The sequence below is a fragment of the Diabrotica virgifera genome, chromosome 9 (assembly GCF_917563875.1).
Source record: "Diabrotica virgifera virgifera chromosome 9, PGI_DIABVI_V3a".
In the NCBI taxonomy this organism is placed as follows: domain Eukaryota; kingdom Metazoa; phylum Arthropoda; class Insecta; order Coleoptera; family Chrysomelidae; genus Diabrotica; species Diabrotica virgifera.
In genome coordinates this window covers 18,584,589-18,605,975 of record NC_065451.1, presented here as the reverse complement: position 1 = coordinate 18,605,975, position 21,387 = coordinate 18,584,589, and the positions used below count along the sequence as shown (strand labels likewise).

General features: G+C 34.7%; 1 protein-coding gene across 9 annotated transcripts in view; it reads right to left on the bottom strand.

Moving 5' to 3' along the window:
* LOC114328495 (glutamate-gated chloride channel) overlaps positions 1-21,387 on the bottom strand; it is a 713,764-nt gene that overhangs the window by 27,686 nt on the left and 664,691 nt on the right. For 5 of the 9 annotated variants that reach the window (XM_028277355.2, XM_028277357.2, XM_028277354.2 and 2 more), the window contains one exon: positions 4,258-4,368. The exons of the other annotated variants lie outside the window; for them this stretch is intronic. In XM_028277355.2, coding sequence (XP_028133156.1) covers positions 4,258-4,368 — 111 coding nt within the window. The remainder of the gene's footprint in view (positions 1-4,257; positions 4,369-21,387) is intronic. 9 annotated transcript variants of the gene reach the window in all.

The following is a 21,387-nucleotide window of genomic DNA, read 5'->3' as shown; positions in this document are numbered from 1 at the left end:
AGATCGGATATAGATCTTCAAAATTATATGGTTGCCAAAAAGGAAGCGACAGTAGCAGTAGCAAAAGCTAAAGCAGAAGCTATACAAATCTATACGATCAACTTGATACCAGGGAAGGCGAAGCAAAGATATATAAAATAGCCAAACAGAGAGCAAAGAAAGCAAGAGATTAGATGTATCCGAGATGAAAATAATAAAATATTAATTCACGAAAAGGATGTCAAAAAGAGATAGAGAAAGTATTTTGACAGTTTATTAAGTGAAGAATTTGACAGACAGCCTGTGGACTTAACGGAGACAATAACAGCAATGGTTACCAGAATAACAAACGAGGAAGTGGCTCAAGCGCTTCAAAAAATAAAGAACGGAAAAGCAGTCGGACCAGATGATATTCCTGGGGAAGTATGGAGAGCATTGGGTGGGACAGAAATAAGTTGGCTAGCAGGTCTATTTAATAGAATTATGGAAGTTGGACAAATACCACACGAATGGAGAAGCAGTATAATAGTACCTGTCTACAAAAACAAGGGAGACATACAACAATGTACAAACTACAGGGCTATAAAACTACTTAGCCACACCATGAAAATATGGGAGAGAGTAATTGATAGACGGATACGTGAAGAAACCGAAATATCCGATAATCAATTTGGCTTTATGCAGGGCAGCTCAACAACAGATGCAATTTTCATTGTAAGGCAACTGATGGAAAAATACAGGAATAAAGAGACCAACGCTCATATGATATTCATTGATCTTATCAAGCGTGTGCCTTGAGAAGCACGTATATGATAGAGTTTCTCGAGAGATTCGGTGGTGGGCACAATAAGAAAGGAGTCCCTGTCGAATATGTAAAGATTGTGGGAGATATGTATGAGGGAGTAACGACTAGTGTTAGGACAGGTGTGGGAGAGACTGATAAATCTCAGGTGAAAGTAGGATTGCACCAAGGCTCGGTTCTTAGTTTTTATTTATTCTCATTAGTTTTGAACCAGATAACAGCGAAACTACCGGGTAGCATTCCATGGTGCCTAATGTATGTTGATGATGTAGTGTTAATAGAAAATAGTGAAAGAGACTTAGAACAAAATTTGGAACACTGGAGACAAGCTTTGGAGGAAAAAGGTTTAAAACTTAGTAGGACAGAAACAGAGTATTTGGAATGTTTATTTAAAGATGGAGTTACTACAAATAAAATGGTATCTTTGGATGGTGAAATATTGGTATCTAGAATCCGTATTACAGAGTAATGGAGAAATAGATGGAGATGCATACAGTAGAATTAGGGCTAGATGGATGAAGTGGAAAGAAGCGAGTGGTGTGTTGTGTGACAGAAAAATTCCAATGAAGCTGAAGGGAAAATTCTATAAAACAGCCATAAGACCGACTATGATGTATGAAACTGAATGTTGGCCAATGAAAAAGAAAGAATAACAACAAATGCATGTGGCGGAAATGAGAATGGATGAGTGGAGTGACAAAGAAGGATAAAATTAGAAATAAGTATGTTAGGGGAAGTCTAGGCGTGGCACCAATTGATGCCAAAATGAGAGACCATAGGTTAAGATGGTTTGGTCATGTTCAACGTCGAGACGTTAATCACCCAATACGAAGAATAGCTGAAGTGCAGATTCCTGGAAGAAGTAGGAGAGGAAGACCCAAAAAGACCTGGGGGGAGACGATAAGGCAGGACATGTTGGTAAATGGGATTAACATTGATATGACCCAAGATAGAATTGTGTGGAGAAATGCAATTAGGGAAGCCGACCCCGCATAGGGATAAGGCAAAGATAATGATGAATGAGCATAATGGACTACAGGATTTTTGAGACTGTGCTTAATCCAGCAGCAGGATAATATAGGATAAGAACTAACACAGAGCTTGGAGAACTTTACTCAGACGCTAACATAATAAAAGAAATAAAATCCAGAAGACTCCAATGGGCAGAATATCTTAGAAGACGTTCTGACGAAAAAACAGTAAGGCTAGTATAAGAAAGTGTCCCAACATGAAGAAGACCACCACGGGGGCGAGATAATGTAGCAGGAGAACTTAAAGCTACGGGTGTGGAAAATTGGATGACGATTGCTGAAGACATATGAATGAAGTCATGTTGTCAAGTTGGCCAAAACCCACGAAGAGTTGTAAGTTACAACTTGTAACGCCACGTAGTAAGTACGTAATTGAGAATATTGGACCAGATCCTGTCCCTGGGAAAATGTAGATAGCGTTTAAGTGCAAAGAAGAGGATGGAGGTGGGATAAATGTATGTAATATGATATGGGCAATAGTACCTGTTTACAACAATTAAGATTTTCAGCAATGTATTATATGGTCATAAATAACTAATGGTCACACGCCTTGTCACATACCATTTATTTGTGAGCCTTTCTTTTTTCGTTTCCCATCTTCACCTCCCATCAGTATTTGCTTTCGTTTCTGTTTCGTCTAGTCTATTCCCAAGCAGGCGGTAAACATGTCCAGATAGCTTGCTTAAAAAAACGCTCGTGTTTTCTAGACTAAATTTGGTAGGTCATACATTTCCATTACCTCATTGTTTGTTCTTTGTCTCTATGCTCCGTCATTTTACGCAGTATTTTCCTGTTCCAGCATTCTAAGGTAAGGCTGCTCTTTCCCTCTTTTGGTTTTAGGCATCTGGTTTAGGATCTTAATAGTCCTACTTTCTCTTGCCATTCTTCTTTTAATATCCGTTTATTCCTTTGCCTTGCCAAAATGACTTATCTTCTCAAATTCATATTGTTTAACTCTTTGTCTATATAATTCAACAGCTCAAATTTCTTTGCTGCCTTCTTCAGTTTTTTTAACATTCTGGCTTTTATCTCTGTAATACCTCTGCATTTCAAATGCTGCAATGAAGTTGCTCATTGGTATCACCCCTTTTTAATGTGTCCAAGAGGTGACGCTGGTGACAATGATACGATTACGCTCAGGGATGTAAACCTTGATGTCATTTCTGGCGGGAAGAGCTTTATGTGTTATCCACTTGCTAAAGAAAAGCTGCGACTCTATTAAACCTTTCTTTGTTTTCGACAAACTCTACAAAATCGAAACAAATGCCACAGCAAATGCGAACGTAGTTAATACAGAACTGGCTGGTATCTCCATAGCCGGAAAAGAGACCATCCGGGAAGGTTAGCCGGGAAAACCGTAATAATCTGCAGGCACAGGAGACAAGCGCTACTAACCTTGAATATATTAAGTGTCACATCAGAAATATCAATGCAGTGTCATAAGTTACTAGCTAAAGCTTCGGAAAGCTCAAAGGCAACCGCATTGCTGACCAACTAGCTAGGAAGACGGCAGGCCTAAGACTCTTATGATTTGGTGATCTTTTTGGTTGGTCAACTACAACAATCGCGTAAATTTTCAAATGTCACCTCCATACGCAAGCCGTGAAAAGATGGGAAAGAAGGTCAAGGATGTAGAGTTGCCACGGCAATACTAAGGAACCTTGAAATGTCAGCATCAAAGAAGTACCTGGAAATGACCAGGAAAAACCTACGCTTGACAGTTGGTAGATTAGCTAGTCATTCTTAACTAAGCAAATACTTCCACAAACTGGAGCTAGGAGACACAGATCTATGCAGAATAGAGAAGATGAAACTGTTGTGCATGTCCTATGTGAATGTACTATGTGAATGAAAATACGAGAATATGCATTCGGTGAGTCCTAGCCTACATCTGTCCACATACGGGAGATGTTCCCTGGTGACTTGTTCATCTTCTTGGAAATTTCAGCATGGATGATGAGCTAAGGGCAATAGCTCCCTACTTCCTCGGTTTCTTTTACTCTTTACGTGTTCATTGCAATTTATCTTGGTGGGTGTTCCAGTTGTTTTCCTTTGCTTTCTATAAGTTTTTTTGTCGGTGTTGTGTAGATATAGTTGCTCATTGTCCATTGCCCATTGCCTATCTGGTCCCTCTTGCTCAAGTGATCTTTGGATAACTGTTGTTTTTAGCTGTTTATTTGTAGACTTTGAACCAGCTGATCATTGCTGGCTTGTATTGGTTGGTGAGGTTTCTATTATGTAGGAAACAGGTTATGTGTAAGATTAAAAAGATAATATATGTAAAAATAAGTATGACATGAAATAAAAAAAATTAAATAATGTGCAAAATAAGTTTTTGTACCAGTATAAGGATTACACAGTATCATGTATACTATTTCATAAAACATTAAAACGTGAACCTCTACTGCAAAATCGAGCCTAAAAATGATAACGAAACGTATTTACCTCTGGACATCCATTATTTGCAGTATGTGTACAAGGATTTGGTCCACAATTGGTGCAAGTTATGATTTCGTTAGGAACCATAGGCATTGATTCTCTTTTTTTGTTGCCTTGCTGCAAATCAAATCAAAATATACAGTGAAAAACTACAACAGAGAACAGTAAATATCAACAAACAATACGTTATCGATGAACCTTTCATCTTCCATTTCAATTTCTATCATTTTATGTTTGGTTTAAGTTTTAATTAAATTAATAGTTTAGATAGTATGTCCGTTAATAACGAACCTTTGAAAATATATTAATTAAATGGGCCTGGAACTATACAGCATGCTTAATTTTAAATTAGATATACACCCTAGACCTGGCAACACTGCGCACCGTCGAGTACCAGACGGTCCCCACTTCCCCCACTTCGATAGTGGAATAAGCAATGTTGCCAATTTTACAGCTTGCTCCAGTCGGTTATATCTAATCCAAAACTAAACGTATTGTATGTTCAGTTACTGCAGTAAACTCAATAAAGGTAGTATGTACTAAAATTGCTTTAATCATACGATGTTACAGATGGTTACATGGAAACAATTACATGGGCTCCAGCTTGACAGATATCATCAACTAATCGCTACTCTTGTATGAGGCATCTTGAGATGAAACTGATCTAAACATCAAACCAAAAACAGGCAGAACTATGGGAAGGCACCAGGTGTTTCCGTTTCTATATTCTTTCCAAAAATATCTATTTCTCTTAAAAAAAAAAAAAATGTGATACGTTAAAATCTGAAGGTATCCGAAAATACAAACAGACGAATCTTCTTCTCGGCTTTGAGCAAGTTAAACACTTGAGTTACCGCAACCCACAAACTACCTTGTTCTTGAAGAATTTAGCTAGATACAAGTGTGACGAAACATTCCGATAATAATTTTAACTTATGTTAAAAAATTTTCACATTTTTGACTTTATAAGTATTTGCAGTAAAGAGTATATATTTTGTTAAGAGTTATAATTTGTCCCTCTATCGATTTGTGGAGTTATTTTTAATAAAATCATTTTCACCCCCGAGAAGGAGTGGTATTCACCCCCCAGGACAAAAGCGCAGGGTGGCAACAAGTTAATTTTTTTTCTTGAGGAATTCTTTAACTATTCACCAATTTTCGTAAAAATCGATTTCGAATCAAAGGTAATAGTTGATTTTTACCTTCAGTTACTGCACTATACAAAAGAAATTGCAATTCAATGATCTAAATGCTCGTATTTTGCGAGCTCATAAATTATAAAACGATATTTAGTCGCCAAATAATTAACTTAATTCATTTTAAGTACATTTCATTTTAAGTACAATTCTCTCTTAAGACGGGAAGATGGGGTGGTTTTCTTGCGAAGGGGCTGTAGCTCAATAGTCGAAATGTGCGTGATAGCCCGATCAAAGAACGCAAAATTTTACGAAAACCTCCAAAGACATAAAGGAAGGATGAAAATTTGGGAATAGGTAGTTGAAATTGTCTATTATTATAAGAAAAAGTTTAAAATTTTACATCCCCTCCCTTTTACAAAAATTGGAAAATACGGGGTGAAAAATTTTTTCTCGGGGGTGAAAAAACATACATTCAAAATAAGTCCGGAATTGGATAAAATGACTAATTCTAAATAAGTTTTGTTCTATAGAGTTTTTTACTAAGTCAATACTTTTCGAGTTATTTGCGAGTGAACGTGTTCATTTTTAACCAAAAAAAAAATGTTTTTGGACGGTTTTTCGGAGATAACTCAAAAAGTAAGTCATTTAGTGAAAAAAATATTCCTAGTAAAATATAGCTTATAAAAAATTGAAAAAAAAATGGTGTATGCGTGAGGTCTGGAGACCCAGTAGAAGCAGAGTTGCAGCTAATGAAATATAGGTTCTTCTTCGTCAAATTCCAAATCGAATATTTCAATGTGAAATAACCAAAAGACGAAGCACTTTTCGGGGAAAATTCATTACAACTCTTTTAAAGTGTTTAAAAAAAGGTTTGTTTTTGTTTTTTAAAGAAACTTCTAACATTAAAAGTAAGTGAGTTACGCTCAAAATATTGTTGGTCCCTTTTATTTTTTGGTAAAAAAATGGCGAAAATCACCCCTTAATTAGCTTCTCAAATAAAATTAACCGTTATCGCTTTACAAGTTACTTTACTTAGGTATTGTTTATATTATCTATAAGTTTCATTTGTTCAAAGTGCTCAATTTTGAAAAAAAAATTGGGTTAAAATAAAACATTTTTTTTTTAATTTTGAAAAAAATCGTAATTGTTTATGGAATTAACTTAAAAACAATTAGGAATACCAAAAATCTCAAACAGTAATAAAATATACGTTTTGCTTTTCTGAATATTTTTGATTTTTTGTTTTCTTGTTAGACAAAAATTGGTTATGCTATGGCTGTTCAAAATTTGCCTAAACTCGTGATTAGTTACTCGTTCAAGCCATTTTAACTACAGCTTTTTCGAAACGAAGCACTTTGAACCGATGAAACTTTCAGATCATATAAATAATACATAGACAAAGTGACTTGTGAAGTGGTAATGTTAAAATTTATATGTGATGCTAATTAGGGGGTGATTTTCACGATTTCCTTACCAAATAATAAAAGGGACCAACAATATTTTGAGCGTAATTCACTTACTTTTACAATTACAAGTTTTTTTAAAAAAGAAAAATAAACCTTTTTTTAAACACTTTAAAAATTTTCCCCTAAAAGTGCTCCGTTTTTGGGTTATTCACATTGAAATATTCGATTTGGAATTTGACGAAGAAGAACCTACTTTTCATTAGCTGCAACTCTGCTTCTACTGGGTCTATGGACCTCATATATACACCATTTTTTTCAAGTTTTTATGGGCTATATTTTGCTAGGAATATTTTTTTCGCTAAAATACTTACTTTTAAGTTATCTTCGAAAAACCGTCCAAAAACATGTTTTATTTTGTTAAACATGAACATATTCACTCGCAAATAACTCGAAAAGTATTGACTTAGTAAAAAACTCTATAGAAGAAAAGTTGTTTAGAATTAGTCATTTTATCCAATACCGGTCTAATTTTGAATGTATTTTTTTCATCTTCGAGAGGGGGGTATTCCCCTCCATTTTTGTAAAATGGAGGGGATGTAGAATTGTAAACTTTCTCTTATATAATAATAGACAATTTCAACTACCTATTCCCAAATTTTCATCCTTCCTTTATTTTTTTTGAGGTCAGATTGTACTTTGATCGGGCTATGATTTAAGAGTTTATTCTTAGAGTGTATACGCTACATGAATTATATTGGCAATACGATATATTTAAATTTTTCTCAGCATTTTCCTCTAAAGTTGAATCAATAAAGGGTTGTTTGGGAGTGAAGGGTATGAGCTCAAAAATCGAAGCTATATCACTTCGAAAGCTTATAAATAGCTCGTAATTCTGCCGCAAAAATCGATTCAATATCCCTATTTTTAAGTAGTGGAGGGGCTGACTCAGCCCTCCCCCCACTAAAATATTAAATTCCTGCCCAGTGTAACGAGCTCAAAATTTTTAATTTGCGGAATATGAAAGCCCATAAATAGCTCATAAATCAGTGCTATTTGTTTTTAATTTTTGCAAGTGGAGGGAGAGGGGGAAGCTCAACACGGGTAATTTTTTCCTGAATTTTCTGTAAGTGGTTTAGTCGGCAATTTAGTTCTTCATATATACCCGTATAATGCATATGCTACGTTTTTTTAATAAATTCTTGTCCTTCAATAATTGTATAAACTATACAGGGTGTTCAGAAACTCTACCGGCAAACGAAGACAGGAGATTCTTCAGATAATTTTAAGACAATTTAGCTCAATTAGCTTAGTCCGAAAATGCTTTCTAAGGAAGCTAGAGCCCTTTGAAAATGGCGTCTTGTAATTAGTTTTTCTTAAATACATGCATAACACTTCAATTTAGAAAAGCGAAAATCCGTGCCTATATTTATCTTCCAGAGCTAAATCGATTCCATCCATTGCGACTTTCTAGTACCGATCATAGGCGTCCGTTTTGGGTAGGGTAACGGATATTTTATCACATAACTTTTTTGTCTTTAACTTTTAAGCATTTTTGACACTTGATTATTAAATTGTGAGGTATTCTAGTACTAAAAGGTACTCTTGCTTTAAGTCGGTAGGACACATGGTTTTCTAGAAAAATGGATTTGAAAATTTTTCGTTTTTTGAATCTGAAAAAAAGTTGAAAATTAAAAAAAAAAACGGTGTATTTTACCAACTTAAAGCAAGAGTAACTTTTAGTACTAGAATACCTCATAACTTAATAATCTAAAGTCAAAAATGCTTAAAAATTAAAAACAAACATGTTATGCGATAAAATTTGACCTACCCAAAACGGACGGATATGACTCGTACTAGAAATTCGCAATTATGAAATCGATTCACCTCTGATATAAATAAACGTACCAGTTTTCGGATTTCTGAATAGTTTTTTTTTGATTTTTTTTTGGAAATTCAAAAAAAGAAAAATTTTCAAATCGATTTTTCTAGAAAGCGGTGTATCCTATCTACTTAAAATAAGAGTGTCTTTTAGTTGTTAAATACCTCACAATTTAATAATCCAGAGTAAAAAATGCTTAAAAATTAAAGATAAACAAGTTATACGATAAAATAACTGTTGCCCTATCCAAAGCGGAGGTCTATGACCGGTACTAGAAATTCTCGATGCATGGAATCGATTTATCTCTGGAAGATAAATATATGCACCAATTTTCGTTTTTCTAAATAGACGCGTTCTGGAGATATTTAAGAAAAACTAATTACCAGACGCCATCTTCAAATAGCTCTAGCTTCTTTAGGAAGCATTTTCGGACTAGATGAAATGGGTTAAATTGTCTTAAAATTATGTCAAGGATCTTCAGTCTTCGTTTGTCGGTAGAGTTTCTGGACACCCTGTATAAACCATTTATTTTATTATTTTATTCGCGAAACCCACAACCAAAAATCGATTATGAAAAAAATCGATAGGTGTCTGCTAGCTTGAATACTAAAAAGATCGCTGTCTAATATCGAAAATTCATTTAATTAATTATAGAAGTCTGAGTCGAAGTCGGTCCCATTCCTGAATTAAGAACGAATATCATCAATAATGACGTTAGCAAGGGCATTTTGGCGAGGTCTTGGAGGCGGTTTTAAAATTACAGGAGGCACGCTGCGTCTTTTGGTGGTGGCGCTTTATGCCGCCTCCGATTATAATAAAAACAAAACGTCATAAAATTCGATAAAACATCTGTATCAGTTTTATATTTAGGTCAGAGCTTGGAATAAAAAATATGGCAATTTTGTAAGGCCGAGTCGGAAAACATTAAATTAATTGAAATTTATGTCTTTAGGGAAAAATAAGACAAGAGTGATAAAAATTTTAATTAAATATATTACTATCTGTTGAATTTGGCATTGTCTTTTAATCCAGCTCAGTTTTGAGGTTTTTTTGAATATCAAGAATTTATTTGCTGAACCGCTGGTCCGATAAGTACTTCGCCTCTCCGTCAAGTGGCGCCACCGTCGCAAGGGAAATCTACTATCGTGTAATACATTCTTGTAGACGGCCTATGTCAAAATATCAGCCAAATTGGTAACACTGTGTGTAAGCTGGCGTGTTTGGGGATTTAAGAAAAATGAAAAAAGAGCAATATCAGTCGGTGATTCGACTCTGATGTGACAACAACATTTGAAGACGATAGGAATGTCACCATCACACAAAATAAAAATGGCGATACCGGACCACCTATCCTCGAAGCGGAAGTAGAAGCTGCTATAAACAACATTAAGGAGGGAAAAGCCGCAGGACCAGACGAGACCTACTCAAACTATTTGAAAATTATGGATAAAGACGAAGTAAAAAGACTTACCTTGATCTTCAACAATATATACCAAAGTGGAAAAATACCCCAACAGTGGCTAAGATCAACTTTTATAACAATCCCTAAAAAACCCAATGCCAAAAAATGTGAAGATTACCGAATAATAAGCCTTATGAGCCATCTCTTGAAAACTTTTTTAAAAACTATACATAAAAGAATATATAAAAAGTGTGAGAACACATGACAAACACACAATTCGGCTTTAGGGATGCATTGGGTACTCGAGAGGCACTTTTTGCAATACAAGTTTTCTTTCAAAGATATAGAGACGTGAATTGTGATATATATGTGTGTTTTGTTGATTACCAGAAAGCGTTCGATAGAATAAAACATGACGAACTGATGAAAATATTAAATTCAATTGGTCTAGACAGCAGAGATCGCCGTATAATAAACAATATCTATTACGAACAAGCTGCAGCTGTTAGAGTAGGGGATCAGTTAACAGACGACATAAAGAAAAAAAGGAGGTGTGCGACAGGGATGTATATTGTCCCCATTATTTTTCAATACATATTCAGAGCATATTATGAACCTAGCGCTAACGGACATAGACGAGGGAAAACTTATAAACGGAGATCGATTGAATAACATAAGATACGCTGATGATACTGTCATTTTTGCAGACAGTCTTAAAGGTCTGCAGACACTTGTCTCCAGGGTGACAGAAGTAAGTAGCAGGTTTGGGCTTGATTTTAACATAAAAAAAAACCAAATACATGGTTATAAGCAAAAATAGGATACCACCTGGTCAATTACTAGTTAACCAACAACCTATAACACAAATAACCAACTTTTGTTATTTGGGTGCAAACTTAAATGAACAGTGGGACCAATCGACGGAAATTAAGATAAGGATCGAGAAGGTAAGATCAGCTTTCGTCAAAATGAAAAAAATCTTTAACAGCCACGATATAAAATTGGAAATAAAAGTTCGTTTACTAAAATGCTACGTATTCTCCGTTCTTTTATATGGCGTAGAGTCATGGACCTTAACTGAAGCATCACTGAAGAGAATCGAAGCATTTGAGATGTGGTGCTATAGACATATGTTGAGGATTTCCTGGATAGACAGAGTTACCAACGAAAAAGTTCTACATAGAATGGGTAAAGAGCGCTAACTAGTCGTAACCATAAAACGTCGCAAACTGGAATACCTGGACCATATAATGCGTAATGAACAACGATATGACCTACTTCGGACCATACTTCAAGGTAAAGTGCATAGGAAAAGAGGTCCAGGACGAAGAAGAATATCCTGGCTGCATAACCTGCGAAAATGGTTTAACTTAACCACTACCGGACTTTTCAGGGCAGCAGTCAACAAAGTCAGAATAGCCATGTTAGTGTCCAACATCCGTAACGGATAGGCACCATAAGAAGAAGAAGATTCGACTCTTGTTTTTAGAAGAGAAATCCCGCAACAAAATCAAAAAGCGCTTGAACCCTGTAAACGGTGACTCTTATCCATCGGTAGGAACCATCAAAAGTTCTTTTAAGATTTCAATATGGTGACACGTCGGTTTTTGATAAGTCACTCCCAGGTGCCCCGAAAACGGCGAAATGGGACGTGTCATCGCCGCCGGTTCATCGCCGCTGTTTCGATGCCGCCGGTTCATCGCCAGTCCATTCCATCGCCGGCCGTTTCATCGCCGGCCGTTTCATCGCCAGTTATTCAGTTGATCTTGTATTATGGGAGATGACACGACACGACGTTAAATTCAGTCCAAAACTTATGGCAAATAAATAGATAAAAAATATTATTATATTAATTTACTGTTCTATTTCTACTTCCCCTAAATTTGATACTAAATAGTATTAAATCTGTAGTGTTAAATTATATTTTATATTATAAAAGTTTAAAAGTCTATGAAAAGATTAAGTATGGCAACGGGAATGGTCATATCTCGCATTTCCTAGAATTCCTAATTAATACTAAAAATAAATAATAAATGTAACTGTCGAAAATTGGTCGAAAATTCGGAAATATATCAGTTAGCGATTAACTGACTGATGATGAACCGGCCAGCGATGAATCGGCCGGCGATGAATCGGCCGGCGATGAACTGGCGGCATCGAAACAGCGGCGATGAAACGTCCTAGACCCTGAAAACGGCTACCACTGAGGATAACGTGAAAGAAATCCACGATCTCGTATTGGTAGACCGCCTACTGAAGGTGCGTGAGATAGCTGAGAGAGTAGGCATCTCAAAAGATCTCGTTGGTCATATCCTGCATGAAATTTTGCGCATAAAAAAGCTGTCGGCACGATGTCTGCTGCATTTTCTAACTCCAAACAATAAACTCAACCATGAAACCACTTCAAAACAGTGTCTGATGCTGTGTAAGCGTAGTCCATATGAGCTTCTACGTTGTTTCATAACCGTTGATAAAACATGGGTCCACTGGTATACACCAGAGACCAAGGAACAGTCGATACAGTGGACATCACCACGCAAACGTGCTCCGAGGAGGGTAAAGACTGTTCAATCGGCTGGAAAGGAGATGACCACCATTTTCTGGGATTCACAAGCTGTTATCTACATCCACTTCCTGGAAAAGAGCAAAACGATTATAGGGCTTTACTATGCCGCATTATTGGCCCGACTCGACGCCAAATTTCAGAAAAAACAGCCCCAATTTTGGAAGAAACACGGTCCGGCTCACACTTCCGCCATCGCCACGGCCAACTTGGTCGAATTGGAATACAAGCTGCTGTTTCATCCAACGAATTCTCCAGATTTGAGCCTGTATGACTTCTTTTGTTTCCAAACTTGAAATAGTCACTCGACAGGCTGAAATTTAAATCGAATAAAGAGTTCATCACCGCCACAGAAGCCTACTCGGCAGACCTCGAGGTAAGGTATTTTTCAGACGGGTTATAGAAGATAGTGAATTGTCGGGTCAAGTTTAAAGAGCTAAAAGGGGACTACATTCACAAATAAATCGCCACTTTTCCAAAATTTTCGTTTTTCTTTTGAAGGCTAAGTACTTATCGGACAGCCCTATTATGTATGTATATATTTTTTTTATTCAGTGTTTGGTGTTATCCATCTTTGGACCTACAGCTCCTCTAATTATTATTACGACTTGTCTTTGTGTTAATCCAGCGTCCTGATATCACTATACAAGGTAGTCATTGACTATTGGAAGGCTACTGGAAGGTGTAGTTTCCTTTTCTCTTTCTATGGTCTTTATTGTGTGAATTTTTTGACCCATCTCTCGTGTTGCCAATTTTGTTCATTTGTTCGTTGTATTATTTGTTAAATACTTTCTTACCAGTGACACTACACAGCATATTCTGTTCGTCGTTTAACACATCCCAATGACCAGTTCTTCTTGTCATATACATCTTCTCCAGTAAGCCTTATTTTGTCCATTGCTGTTTTGTATTTGTCTCTTCCTCTTTGGTTTTAATTTCCAGGTTCCAACGGTATTCTTGTCTTGTCCATCATTTTCATATAGGTATACCAGAGTAACTTTCGTTTTTTATCTTCCGTCATTCAGTATCTTCTTCACATTTAATACTTAGTTCGCTAATTCGTTCATTTCTCACTTTGTCGATTAGTGTAAATCTGCTGCTTTTTCGTCAAATCATAATTTTCATTGCAGTTATTCTGTTTTCTATTATTTTATTATTTGTCAATAGGGCTTTTCATTCACAGTCATTTGTTTCGAACTTCTGTCAAATGTCGTATATTAATATTATACACGGATTATACGAAATATGACAGAAGCTCGAAACAAATGACAATCGATGAAAAGCCCTATACTAATAGCAGAAAATATTACAGATCTACAAAAAAATTTAGATAAAGTTGTTGCAACGAGTGAAGAATTTGGTCTGGCACTAAACATAAAGAAAACAAAATTCATGGTTGTATCAAAGAAAAATATTAGAAACATCAATTTACACGTAAATAATAAGACGATATAAGGAGTTCAGAATTATAACTATTTAGGACAAACATTAATGAAACAAACGATTTTACCAAAGAAGTCAGAGTTAAAATAGAAAAGGCTAGAAGTCCATTCAATATTATGAAACAAATATTTTGTAGTAGAGACATCAGCCTAAATCATAAAAAAACGAGTACTAAAGTGTTATGTATTTTCTGTTCTTTTGTATGGTGTAGAGATTTGGACTCTTAATAAACAATGTTTCAATATATTAGAAGTATTTGAAATGTAGACATATCGAAGAATGCTGAGAATCTCCTGGACAGATAGAATAACCAATGAAGAAGTACTATGGAGAATAGAGAGCAGCAGGGAGATAGTGGATTCCACCAAAATAAGAAAACTACAATATTTGTGTCATATAACACGTGGTGACATATATGAACTCCTAATTCAAGGATGGCGCAGCAAAGGCAGAAGAAAAATGACATGGCTGAGAAAACTCAGAGAATGGTTTGGATGTAGCTCAATTGAACTCTCTCGGGCTGTAGTGTTAAAAGTTAGAACAGCAATGATGATTGCCAACCTTCGTCGCGGAGATGGCACGTAATGAAGAATTATTTGTCACCCATGTCTCTGAGCCATACAATGAGCAGCTTTCCACTTCCACTGTCTTAAATTTGGTATTTATTTTTTTTTTGTAATTTCGACGCTCCATATAATCGATGGCACGTAAAGAAGAAGAATTATTTGTCACTCATGTCTCTGAGCCATACAATGAGCAGCTTTCCACTTCCACTGTCTTAAATTTGGTATTTATTTTTCTTTGTAATTTCGACGCTCCATATAATCGAGTGTAATTATTGTTGCCTATTGTTTTTTCTACCTTTATTTTATTTATTGTATCCATTTCACTTGATCCTCTATTGTTAAAGTTACCCCGAGTATTTATATTCATTTGTTTGTATTATTCAAGGGCGGGTCCAGGACTAATTTTCGGGAGGGGCCATGAAATTTTTTTGGGGAGAGGTACCGGAGGTACGGGGGTAACTTTTAAAAATTAGGGTTACAATGGTGAGTTGTAAGGCTTACTTTTCACACTTTTACCGTATGTGAGAAGTGCCTTAAAATTCACCATTGGTAGTACCGATTCCTACACATTCCTTCTGATCCAAGTGCAGTTCTTTCAACAAGTTTAATACTATTTTTCCCAATGCTTCTCCTGTCAGGCATTGTTCTTTCCCTCTTTCTTGATTTTCACTAATTATTTTTAGGTTCTCATAAGCGTCAATAAACTTGACAAAGTCTTCACTAATGTTGTTATTGTATGTAGGTAACTCAAATTTAGAGGAAGCTGTTCCACGTGGGATACGTCGGGGTCGGTCGTTTCGTCAAATATGACAGATAGAGTAATAATTTGCACTTTGAACCTGATTCATTATTTGTTCAATTATTCCTTCGCCACAACATGTTATTAATTGATTTTGACTGCTGCTACTAATTATGTTGCTCAGGAAGATGCTGTGGATAGGTGTTATTTAAGAGTCTTATCTCCTGATGCGATTTTAAACCTTAACAATTCCCCTCATTGCTAGGTTCAGCATCTTAGTCCAGAAGCAGAAGACCATCATCACGATGGTCTCTTAGAGGAATATTTTTTCGACCTAAGATAAGAACACTATAGACCCTACGATTGGTCGTAGTCTTTCTTTATTTTTTTTTATCTGTTTAGACCTCTGAGAGTCTATTTGTTAATGACCGACTTTTGAGGGTTGCGATAACTTTGTAGAAAATCCAGCTCAACCTGAACGCACTCCTTGTGGTATGATGTTTTTTCATGGGTGTGTATGTATGGCTCTGTCTTTGCTCATGAGTTTGGTGAAAGATGTTAAAGATTTCGTGACAAGGCTTGGGGCTGTTATCCCTTTATTGTGACCATATTTTTCATTAGAAAAATAAAACGCAATACTTGTAAAACAATTCCTTTTGACTGCGCGAAAATACTAACCAACTCCTTTGTTTTAAGTGCTAGTGACTCAAGTAACGCTTCATTTCTTTTTTATTCATTGTGTGTATAGAATATGGAAATTGATACGATTTTGATGGCTGTCAAGCTCGTTCTAACAATTGGCACTTTGTAAAATTATCAACATTTTGATTTATAAAACATCCTATGTCATTCTTGAAGCTTTTGTTACTGTCTTTGTTCAATTCTAGTCCAGAAAACATATTTATCCCAGTTTTGTACATATACAGGGTGTAACAAAAATACAGGTCATAAATTTAATCACATATTCTGGGACCCAAAATAGTTCGATTGCACCTAACTTACCTTAGTACAAATGTGCACATAATAAAAGTTACAGCCCTTTGAAGTTACAAAATACAAATCGATTTTTTCCAATATATCGAAAACTATTAGAGATCTTTTTTTGAAAATAGACATGTGGCATTCTTATGGTAGTAGTATCTTAAGAAAACATCATAGTGAAATTTGGACACCCCATAAAAATTTTATGGGGGTTTTGTTCCTTTATACCCCCCCAAACTTTTGTGTACGTTCCAATTTAATTATTATTGTAGTACCATTAGCTAAATACAATATTTTAAAAACTTTTTTGCCTCTTAGTACTTTTTCCAAAAGTCAGTTTTTATCGAGATATTTTGAATATTTGTCAAATCCACCACATATTTGTATATGGCTAAGTACGATTATGGAGACTTGGGGCCTGATTCTAAATCAAATTTCGACACTAAACAAGTCGCTTTCAATATGGCGACGGTTGAAATGCGATTGTGCGAGCCTTGTGGATTTTAGTTGAACTAACGAAGTGACGTCATGAAATAGCGACTATCGAAATTAATAGCGACTTTAAAAAGGGTGTTGATATTATAATTTCGACTGTCGAAATTATTTGACACGGAGATGAATGAATGGCCAAAAGCGAGGTTAGGTTTAGTTTAGATGTGTTTTGTTTATTTCTTGCAAGGAAAACTAAAGCAAAAGGTATTATAATATAGCTCTGGGTTTAATTGAAATTTGCTTGTTTTGAGGAATTAGATAGAATAGTATTAAATTAGAAATATAATAATTGAGAATGTCCACAACATGAATCATCAACTCAATGAAAGATGTAAGGTAATAATCTGGGAAAATTAGTAAAAAACAAGAAAAATTAATTACCAGCTATTTTATTGCTGGACATGCTGAAATCAAATCTTAAGATTTCCTATATTAGTAATATAGCTGTGCAAAGTCCACAGAAATTGTGCTATGTTGTTTATAAACAAATTAGCGCTCCGAAATCTTTTTTTATTATTGCTCTATAACTCCGAAAATTTTAACTTTAAACCAAAACACTCACATAAAAATTGACAGTAATTCTGCACATTGATAATTTATTCCAATTTCCTTCGACGGAAATTTTCCTCGGAAAATTCGGGTTTTCCAAACAAAATCTTTAATTTTCAACTAAAATTTGAGGGAAGTAATTATTTATCAATAATTAAATTATTTGGTGACAGTGACATAAATCTTTTTTGTTATAAGTGTCTTGAAGATATGAAAATTTGTATGTACAAAGAGGACCGGAATTAAAAGGTATCTAATGGTTCAAAGATTAAAATCCTGTTGTTTATAACTCTGTCGCAAATGCCGGTCAAATTTGACCGGTTATACCTGGAATCACTCCTCGCAATTCAATTTGTTTTTCTTCGAAAAGGGTACGTTGAATAGGTATAGTGCTTTTTTATACGAAAATCATAGTTATTCTGGTGTATCATAATCTTTCTGGTTATTATTTCGACCGAAATTTTTTAATTAACATTTTAATTATTGCTAAACTATTGGTTAGATTGTCGCCGGTCTCCTGATATACAGAGAGGGGCTAAATTATGGAATAAATTCATTTTCTCTAAAATGGACGATTTTAGAGAAAAATCCCGAAACAGGTCGATTTTTATTTTTAAATTAAATTTCTTGGCATATATTTCAAACTAGTGACGTCATCCATCCGAGCGTGATGACGTAATCGATTATTTTTTTAAATAGGAATAGGGGTTCGTGTTGTAGCTCATTTACAAAGGCGTTCAATTCTCTATTCAGTATTATAAACATTAATATCATTATTTATACAGGGAGGCCAAAAAATTTTTTGAATTAAATTAATTGACGCAAGAAGAAGAATCCATGTAATTTATTTAACTCAAAATACATTCTATTGCTGTCAGAAAATAGAAAAAAATGTTTATTTTGCAAATAAACATTGCTTTTAGCTTAAATTAAATGTTCAAACTGCCAATAGGTAGGAGGGAGGCTGTTTGTGATTTAATTTAAGCGAAAAGAAATGCTTATTTGTGAAATAAACCTTTTCTTCTATTTTCTGACAGCAGTACAATGTATTTTGAGTTAAATAAATTACATACATTCTTCTTTTTGCGCCAATTAATTTAATTCAAAAATTTTTTTGGCAACCCTGTATAAATACCTAATGATAATAATGTTTATATTACTGAATAGAGAATTGAACGCCCTTTCAAATGACCTACCACACGACCCCTATTCCCATTAACAAAATTATCGATTACGTCATCACGCTCAGATGGATGACGTCACTAGTAAGAAATATATGCCAAAAAATTGTAATTTAAAAATAAAAATCGACCTCTTTCGGGATTTTGCTCCAAAATCGTCCGTTTTAAAGAAATGAATTTATTCCATAATTTAGCCCCTCTGTATAATCTACTATAATAAATCTTTCATGTCATCAGTTATTTAATTATTGATAAATAATTAGGTACTTCCCTAAAATTTTAATTGAAAATTGCAGATTTTTTGGGAAAACTCGGATTTTCTGAGTAAAATTTTTGTTGAAGGAAATCGGAAAAAAAATAACTTTGTGCAGAACTAAATTACGGTGAATTTTTATTTGAGTGTTTTTGGCTCAAAGGAAAAATTTTAGGAGTTACAGACCACTAATTGAAAAATAAAGAAGATTTAGAAGTGCTAATTTGTTTATAAATAAAATAACACACTTTCTGCGGACTTGTCATACCCCATATTACTAATAAAGTAACGCATAAATTCGTTATTTCGTAAACTGGTTACTTTAAGGAAAATTCCCGAAACACGTCGATTTTTATTTTTAAATTACGGTTTTTTGGCATATATATCATACTAGTGAAGTCATCCATCTGGGCGTGATGACGTAATCGATGATTTTTTTAAATGAGAATAGGGGTCATATGATAGCTCATTTAAAAGGGTATTCAATTCTCTATCCAAGAATATAAACATTAACATAATTATTTATACAGTGTGTTCAAAAAACATTTTTTAATTAAAATAAGTGAGACAAAAAAGAAGAATATAATGTAATTATTTAATTCAAAATACATTTTACTACTGTCAGTAAACAGAAAAAAATTTTATTTGACAAATAAACATTGATTTTCGCTTAAACGAAATGTTCAAACAGCCAAGCGACAGGTGGGTGGCAGCTTTAACATTGAATTTAAGCAAAAAACAATATTTATTTCTCAAATAAACATTTTTTTCCTGTTTTCTGACAACAGTAAAACGTATTTTGAATTAAATAAATTACGTACATTCTTCTTTTTGTTTCAATTATTTTAATTAAAAAAATGTTTTTTGAACACCTTGTATAAATAATTAGGTAAATGTTTATATTAGTGAATAGAGAATTGAATACCCTTTCAAATGAGCTATCACATGACCATTCTCATTTAAAAAATCATCGATTACGTCATCGCGCCCAGATGGATGACGTCACTAGTATGATATATATGCTAAAAAATCTGAATCTAAAAATAAAAATCGACCCGTTTCAGGATTTTTCATTAATGTCGCTGGTTTACGAAATAATGAATTTATGCGTTACTTTATGGACGCACTGTATATGCAATCTTAAGATTCGATTTTAGCAATAAAATAGCTGGTAAATAATTTTTCCCAAAAATGGCATTTTTTCGATAATTTTCCCAGACTATCAACAAGTTCCAATAAACGGGAGCGCCAACCCAAATTCTGAGCAGTCTCAACATGATAAGGTTAATATCCCCAGTTGTAACTAATATCGAAATGAATAAGAATCGCTATATTCTGCGGCTGTCATGGCGGTGTCGAAATGAAATTGCGACTGTCGAAATGAATTAGAATCAGGGCCTTGGTAATAATATAAAAATTTATTTATGATTTACATTTTTAGGTATATTTTGAACCATATTAAAAAAGAAGTAATATCTTGATAAAAAGTGCCTTCTCGAAAAAATACAAAGAGGCAAAAAAGTTATAAAAACACTGTGTTTAACTAATGGTACCGCAGTAAAAGTTTAATTGGAACATACACAAACATTTGGGGGGTTTAAAGGAACAAAACCCCCATAAAATTTTTATGTAAACATATTAAAAAAGAAGCAGCAACTCGATAAAAACTGCCTTATCGAAAAAATACTAAGAGGCAAAAAAGTTATAGAAATATTGAATTGAACTAATGGTACCACAATAATAATTTAATTGGAACGTACACAAAAGTTTGGGGGGGTTTAAGGGAACAAAACCCCCATAAAATTTTTATGGGGTGCACAAATTTCACTATAATTCTTTTTTAAGATGTTCCTGCCATAAGAATGCCACATTTTCAATGTCCATTTTCAATAAAAAATCTCTAATAGTTTTCGATATATTCGAAAAAATCGATTTTTATTTTGTAAATTCAAAGGGCTGTAACTTTTTTATGTGCATATTTGTACTAAGGTAAATTAGGTTCATTCGAACTATTTTTGGTCTCAGAATGTGATTTAATTTATGACCTGTATTTTCGTTACATAGGATCGGATAGCTCAGTGCGACTAGCGGCTGACCCGCACTTCTCTTCGACGAGAGGTACGAGAGTTCAAGCCCAAGCCAGGCCATCGGAAAAACAAAAAGGCTAACGCGCCAGTATAAAATTCTAAATATGAATCTGGCGCTTAGTCTGGAATATGCGGGCATCTGATCGACCTATGAGGGAGCAGTACGGCAAGAGATAAGGGCTTGCGGCTCGGTGAAACTCCCCCATAGATCCCTACCGAAGGGCGTTGACGCCTAAGAACGGTGTATACATACATTTTCGTTACACCCTGTATATGTGTTTGAAACTAAAAACATTTGGACTGCAAATATTTAAATTTATATTTTTTTAAATTCTCGGAGGGGGCCATGGCCCCCGCCCTGGATCCGCCCTTGGTATTATTCATTCGGCATGTACCTCCAGGTCTTCTGCTGTGTTTCGATTAACTATGTATTGCGTATTATCATAATTAATTTTT